Source organism: Morone saxatilis, unplaced genomic scaffold (assembly GCF_004916995.1).
Source record: "Morone saxatilis isolate NCDOM2014 unplaced genomic scaffold, NCSU_SB_2.0 Contig0, whole genome shotgun sequence".
Lineage (NCBI taxonomy): Eukaryota > Metazoa > Chordata > Actinopteri > Moronidae > Morone > Morone saxatilis.
The window spans coordinates 16,539,616-16,546,961 of NW_023339650.1; the positions used below are offsets into that span (position 1 = coordinate 16,539,616).

General features: G+C 41.7%; 1 protein-coding gene across 4 annotated transcripts in view; it reads left to right on the forward strand.

Moving 5' to 3' along the window:
- Positions 1 to 2,896: 2,896 nt before the first annotated feature.
- Positions 2,897 to 7,346, forward strand: part of abi1a (abl-interactor 1a) — a gene marked incomplete at its 5' end in the record, with an annotated part of 33,010 nt that continues 28,560 nt past the window's right edge. For all 4 annotated transcript variants that reach the window (XM_035653375.1, XM_035653391.1, XM_035653384.1 and 1 more), the window contains 1 exon segment: positions 2,897 to 3,064. In XM_035653375.1, the coding sequence (XP_035509268.1) occupies positions 2,897 to 3,064 (168 nt within the window).

The window sequence follows — 7,346 nt, forward strand, 5'->3', positions numbered from 1 at the left end:
GTCACTGATGCGCTCATTTTAAGGCATTTAAAACGGATACAGGCTGGTCATCTTGTGCCATTTCATCTTGTAGCTGGTGATAGACAAAATGTTTGTTCATGGCGATGTTGCCATTGGCTGTCAGAACAGACAGTTCTGTTCTTTTTCTGAAGCTTATATGAAAACACGTCTCTTTACTCCATCTTTATCTCTTACTTGGGGAATAAAGCAAGCATTCATGCGGACTATATGATAAAGCCCTAGAGTATGAAAGTGGATTGGACACATTTTTACAAAAGCAGCCATTGAAAAACGTGGCCTTAGCAACATCACATGTTGTGCTTTGGGTGGAAGCAGGGACTACTTTGAACCAATATGTTTGTGAGACATGCAGGATGTACATTTGTATTTCTTTACACATCACAGCATTCGTGCGCTGAAGCATCAATGGTGCCGTTGGTCCGTGCACGTTACAGCTGCAAGACAAAACCGAGTTATTGTGCAGTTTGTTAATATTACAAATGCAATTTGCATTGCAAATCACAGCAGATGGCTGTTTTATTTATGTTCAGTTTCTACAAATGAATGATGTAAATGTAGTTTTCTTTACATATCACAGTGGAGCATTTAAGTTCGATAGCAGCAGATCAATGGTGCTGTTTGTCTATGCGCTGCAGCTGCAAGACATTGACAAAACCAAGTTAAAGGGATACCCCAGCAATGTATTCTTGGATTTGTATAAAGTTGAGGGGTTTTTAAGATAGACTGAAGAAGCAGTATGAGTCAAAAACCAAGGATCCTACACTTAAACACCCACATGTTTCCAACTCCAAACCTCAACTTTGTAAACCAGACCTTCTGTCTTTAATTAAACAGTTTAAAAAAAAATTACAGTTGCAATTTGAATTATTTGCTGTATAGTTTTAAGAATTTCTACAAAACGTTTAGTTTTAGGATTTTTACAGTCGAAATAAAACTGTAGTGCTGAGACATTCTTGTAGTTTGAGTAATCATCTCTGACTCTCTGCTCTATTTGTATGCCAGCAGTTCTGTACAGCCAAGCATATGTTCATGAAGTTGTTGGAAATGTCACGTCCCTTACACAGCAAAAACTACATTCTCTGGCCATGTAGAAGCTCATAAGAAGTCATGTATCTGAGGCTGTTTTTGTTTGTTTTCACACGTTTTCCTGCAGCTGTTGCTCCCTCCACCACACTGCGTATGGCAGTGTCAGTAGTAGGTGTCTGTGTGTGCACATGAATGACTGTGTGCTTTCAACAGATGGCCTTTCGCCCTGAGCCCTCCGGAGGAATCTCTCCTCTGACCTAAGGCCGTTATCTCACAACACATCTGCCGCTCTGATTCACGCTAAAAGAAAGCGCACTGACCTCAACCTGGCCGAGGCTAACCGGCACGGCAGCTCTCCAGGTCAGGAGCTTTTAGCTGTACGGATTGCTTCTGGATTAGTTACGCGCTGCCACGGGGAATCAGTAATGACATGGTTGTTTTCATTTTGTCCTCTCGTGAAGACCCCTTTCTTCCCGCTACCGCCAATAATCATCTCCTCTGCCACCGCCATACCTCCCCGCTACGGCAGCCTGTTATCAAAGGCCACTGTTGCCCCTCCAGGCAGCGCTCTTTGGACTCAACTTTATGAGGGAGCAGTGCTGGGAAGAGCCCACAGAGATCAAACATGATGGCTCATTTTGGAGCTTGGCTCTTTGCCTCGGCCCGTTTGATGTGAACTCGTCATTACCTGTCTGGTCTAGCCACTTTTTGCATCTTTCTGACTGTCAGTGTTGTTGTGGAAGAATGTTTGTTACTGACTATTGCAAACAGGACCTGTTTTTTAATGCTATTGCTATTATTTACTTTGCAGCAGGCTAATTAATTTAACCAGTGCTTGGTGCTTCTGATGCGAATGCTAATGAGGTTTGTTGCCTGTAGGCTTGAAAGCTGGAGTGTAACTTTTAACACCAGAAGCACCATGAAGGTTAAAATAACCTGCCGGCTGGTTAGCTACGTAGCAAAGCCAGAAACAAATGAAAGTGCTTGTTCAGGCAGCTAACAAACCAGCAAGCTAATGTATTGAATCAACTACTTGGTGCTTTTGATGCTAATATGAGCTTTTATTAAAAACAATTAAAGAAATACTCCAAAACCTGTGTTTTGAGTATCAAACAGAACAAAAGTGTACCTTAAAAGGCGCCCCTGCATAAAGGTTGCACATACGCTAGGTTGCTTCTTTGGGGAACAAACGTTAGCTGTACATTGAAATTCAAATATATGCTATCAAATGTTTGCCAACAATATGCATAAAACACAGCTTCTTTTTGTTGCTAGTGCAGTTAGCTGTTAGCGTTTGCCATTTGCAACCTAGCAGACCTAGTTAAGTGTAATGAATAGAAAATGTTAACATTTTTATTTTTATTTTGGATGAGTATTGCTTTATCAAGTGTGAAGACCGAATACATTTACAAATTCTGAATGTTGCCTAAAATGTTTTATTAGCTAATTTAGAATTGTGACTAGTCACTTTCTCAGTGTCTTAAGATAGATAGATAGATACTTATTTAAGAAAGGGGAAATTTAAGATGTGTGAAGATATGTTAAGTATGTTCCAAGTCTTCGAGTTCACAAATGTAGTGAACCGTTCACACACTGTTCACACAGGACGAGTTACATCACAGTCCCTCCAGAGAGAGCAAGGTATCTGGAGAATGAAAGTTGGGGGGCGAAAAGATGTCTTGGCTGCTCTATTGGCCCCAATCCACCACAAACCTGACCTGGATACGGGGCTGGAAGATGGATGCGACATGTTATGCGATATTAACAGTAACTGGGTTCCACTTCCATCTTTTTTAATGTCTTTTATTTTTTCTCTCTCCTCTTCTCTCTAATCCCTTTTTGTGCATAGGCCCAGGACAAGAGGAAAGCTCTGGAGGAGACCAAAGCCTACACCACCCAGTCCCTGGCCAGCGTGGCCTACCAGATCAATGCCTTAGCCAACAATGTACTCCAGCTGCTGGACATCCAGGCCTCGCAGCTGCGCCGCATGGAGTCCTCCATCAACCACATCTCCCAGGTCAGAAAATACACACAGATACCCACACCACAGACCATACAGCTGTGAAGAATGGTACCCCACATTTCTCGCTTCTCTTCTCACTTTCACACAGACGCTGTTATTTTCACACACAGTACGAGGCCCTCTGTAGAATCCATGGTTCCTTTTTATTGCTTTTTTAGTTTTGTCCAAGCGTCTGACTGGCTGTGTGTTTGACGCAATGACTGGTGGTCTGTTTGTCTTTCTTTTTAACATTGCAAAACATTTACATCCAACATGATCCGACACTCAGAAATGAATGTAGAGCCGTACAGTCTGTCCAGGGTAAGTTCGCATCATGGGCAATGTTTCGAATCAAAGAGCGCGCCAGTTTTAAGGGAATATAAGTTTGTGATAGAACGATTGATAATGTGATATAAACATATACAGTGAAGGATTTCATCCGGATAATGCTCATCATATCACATATTTCCCAACAAGTAATGACATTTTTTACTTTGAGATGCCATCAGAGTTTTTTTTCCTTTCCTAACCTGTTTCCTTTCTAATACGCATGAGGGCTTCTGCCATGTGCAGGTAAATCCAGCCGCTCATCCAATGAAGGCATTAAGAGCTCAGACAAATCAAACAAAGAGCACCAGCCATGTGGCATCTCGTAGATTAGAACTGGGAGGCATTCACGTAACCTGGAACATTTCTAATTTGTTGACTCTTGTTTAAAAACCTTTTTTATTCTATAATGGAGTGACGGGTAAAGGGATTGAAGGAGCAGTTCCTTTTTGGTTTTATCTTTCCCATGTCCGCTGTCTGTGTTTTTCCTCTGACAGAGCTTTGCTAAGAGTGCCAGAAATTCTTTCAGGATATGCTGAAGGTCAGATTTTCAGTCTAATGGAGGGAGAGAGGACTTGTGAGACTCGAGGGCTAGTGAGAGAGAGAGAGAGAGAGATCCGGCAAATCAGAGGGAAGGCAGAAGGAAATGGAAGATGGATGATGACAAGCAGAGAAAGGCAAGAGAGAGACCAAAAAAAGGCATATTTACACTCCTTCAGGTTTTGAGTCAATATCCTGACAAATAGCATTCAGCCGACACCAAGGTCACAATAACGCTACTGCCAGCCTCAGTCTCCATGACAACCCCCTGGGCCACGCCGGAAAAATGTATGACGGACAGTTCGACCTGGTACTTTAGATCAGTGAAGGAAGCTATATGGTGAACTCCAGGCTTTGCTTACATTGTCTGACTTGTCTCCATTGCAAGGGCTCATCTCTGTCTCTCGTCTTGTGCATGGGAAATTCCATCCTTCCTATGCTATAAATATGCCCCATGCTTGTGTACTTAGTGTAGCCATGGTGACGATGAACTAGATGGTGTCATGTTAGGATAGCTGATGGCCAGTAAAAGGTCAGTTTCCCCTTCTTTTTGGGTTTCTTCTTTTTGTAGAAGTGCAGAAAAGTGAAGCAAAACATTCAACACATCTGTCTAGTTGTGTTTTTTTTAATGGATAAGCAAGAGGAGAGGTCCCAATGTGTTTGCAGCAATGAGGCGCATCTTCTGTTTTAATAATAAAGAGGCAGCGCTGTGAGCTCTGCAGGCTGTGGGTGTGTTTTATTGCTCTCCACGGTCCGGTTCAGAGGTGGCTCATTATCATGTTGCCCTCGCTGCTCATGGATATGAGATTAGCAGCAGGCCTCGAGGCCGGCGCTGCATACAGTTTGAATGTTTAATGGAGGCCTGCAGCTCGCGGGGTATATGTTGTTTGAACAGTGGAAAGGTAAGGAAAGGAAGTTTCCTCAGGGAAATACCACCGAAACACGATTCCCATTTCCTCGAGAATTTACTAAGCTATACATAATCACACCAGCATATCTACTTCTTTGCACAGTCTCCCCCAGTAATTGTTTTCTGCACCCATCCATGCCTGAAGCTGGGATGGCTTAGGAAGTGGCTCTCTTACATTAACTTGTCAGTCAGTGTGTGGTGAGACGTTGCCTGGCGTCAGGGCTGTTTCACTTTGGTCGCCCACAGTTACAAGGGGGTTCGCTCTGGTCAGGGTGTGCCTGCTTAGCAGTGGCAAGGAACTGATACATCCTTCTGAGTTGGATACCATGTGTATTGTACTGCACTGCACTGTAATACAGAACATCTTATCTTGTGTTTTGCATGTGCTGGGAGGCAAGACTGACTGCTACTATTGTTAAAGTGATGATGAAAGTTCCTTCCAGTTGCAAGTAATTTTGTCAATTTGCATCTTTTAAATATCTTTTGCCAGTCAACAACTTCAGCTTCTTTTGTTAAACCCATGCTTGGAAACAACTGAATGGCTGCAAAAAATGATTAATATATTCAGCAGTTCATCTTAATCTCTCAGTTAGTATTTATTTACTTATTTCGCCCTTGTTTTATATGAATAATGTTCAGATGCTGATGAAGTTATCTAGAACTTTGCAGCAAATAAGCAAAGGTTAGCTGTAAAAATAAACAGAATTTTGTGTTGAACAAATCTGTTTTAAGCTCTCTTATGCCATTATTTATCTTCCACTCCACCGTAGGAGGATTAATCCACTAAGTGATTAATTGTTGCAACACTAACCAAGATGTCAATAGAAGAAGTTCAGTTTAATTTCAACATTTTAAAATGGATCTCTTAAAACAATTCTTAGTCTAAAAAATTTAATCGTATACGCTAGAATTAACCATCATTTTAAGCTGTGTTTGGTGTGTTTATTAAGTATTTAGCCTCTTTACCTGAATCGCTTATTGATATTCAGTGGACGTCACAGTCGGGCTGCAGTATGACTTTATAGCTAAACGTGTGTGCTTGAATGTCTGTGTGTGTGTGTGTGTGTGTGTTGGACAGGTATTGTTGTGCTGTCCCCTCCCTGCTGTCGTTGCCATTCACAAACCGGAGTCTCTTTGCAGTACTGAGGCGGAAGGGCTGATGGGAAAATAGAGTAGCTTGCGGGGCTTCCACCTTGTGCTGCGTGTGAAGTGGCTGCTAAGAGGCTGTGAACAGGGAGCGCTTTGTCTATCCGGCAGAACAAAATGCCTCGCATTGAGAACCTTTCTGTGATACACCAAATAGAGGGGAAAGAGAGAGAGTAGTGTATGCGTGCGTGTGTGTGTGTCTGTCGGGGGGGAGCCATGCACATACAGCCTAGGTTCACACTGCAGCTCCTGTGTCCTGATTAGGATTTCTTTCCTCCGACACAGATCGGAAGTTTCACAGAGTAACTTTTGCTTCAAATCTGATCTGCGCCGCATACATTTTGTGTGAGAACTCAACCCAGAGGCATGCAGCTATGTAAATCAGGTGGATTTACATAGTCCAGCTTTTTAGCTTGTGGCAGCTTCAATAAGGAGTGTCTGCGTGGAAAATGAGGCATAACATAGGAATAAAAGCAACTCAATTTGGGGAAACTCAGGCACATACCACAAAAAGATTGTTGCTTTGTGCACAATGACAATACATTCAGCTCACCAGTCAGTACGTTACACAATACAGGAATGATCCTGTTCAAATGTGGCACACAAAGGTGAGTCAATGTGCATTTCCAACAAGATGGTGCAGCAAGATGGCATAATTAAATGAGTGCCAGTCAAACCTCAAAAGGTGAAAAACAACATTAAAAACATGATGCAAATATGGCATTTATGTTTGATTCACATATTCATTTTACAAAGCTTACAGTCCCTTCGTCACTCCTCACAGATCTGTTGTTTTCGCTATTTTTCATCTCTTCCGTTGATGTATAAGCCACATGCTTCATGTGCGTCATGATTTATTCAATAAGTGTGTATTTTGAGAGTTTGTTTAAATGTATCTGTGTTACTTTTACTACCACTGATTGATACACTGGGGTGAAAACACTCCAATAAAATGGCTGCAACTAACAATTATTATTAGCATTTTTAGATCCAAAATTCATATTTTTCACTTGTTTCTATTGCAGCAGACTGTGCCAATATATACTGTTACATCCTTAGTGCATGCAGGTCTTCGTGAACAAGTACACGCACAAAATATACGCAGAATCATTACTGACAAATTGAGCATGAAGACCTCAAAATAGCCAGTGATGCATTCACACTTGGTAACACCCACATACATGCCGAGCTATAAATAAAGACCTGATTGATGGTTTGTATGCATGTGGTCAAAAGAAGCTGTCTCCTCAGTTCTTACTAAATTCTTTTTTTTTAAATATTTTATGATGTTCACTTTTGGTTGACATTGTATCAGAAATGTGTTCACCCAACTCTTCAGTCATTTTTGAAGCTTTTAGAAAATGTATTGGTGGT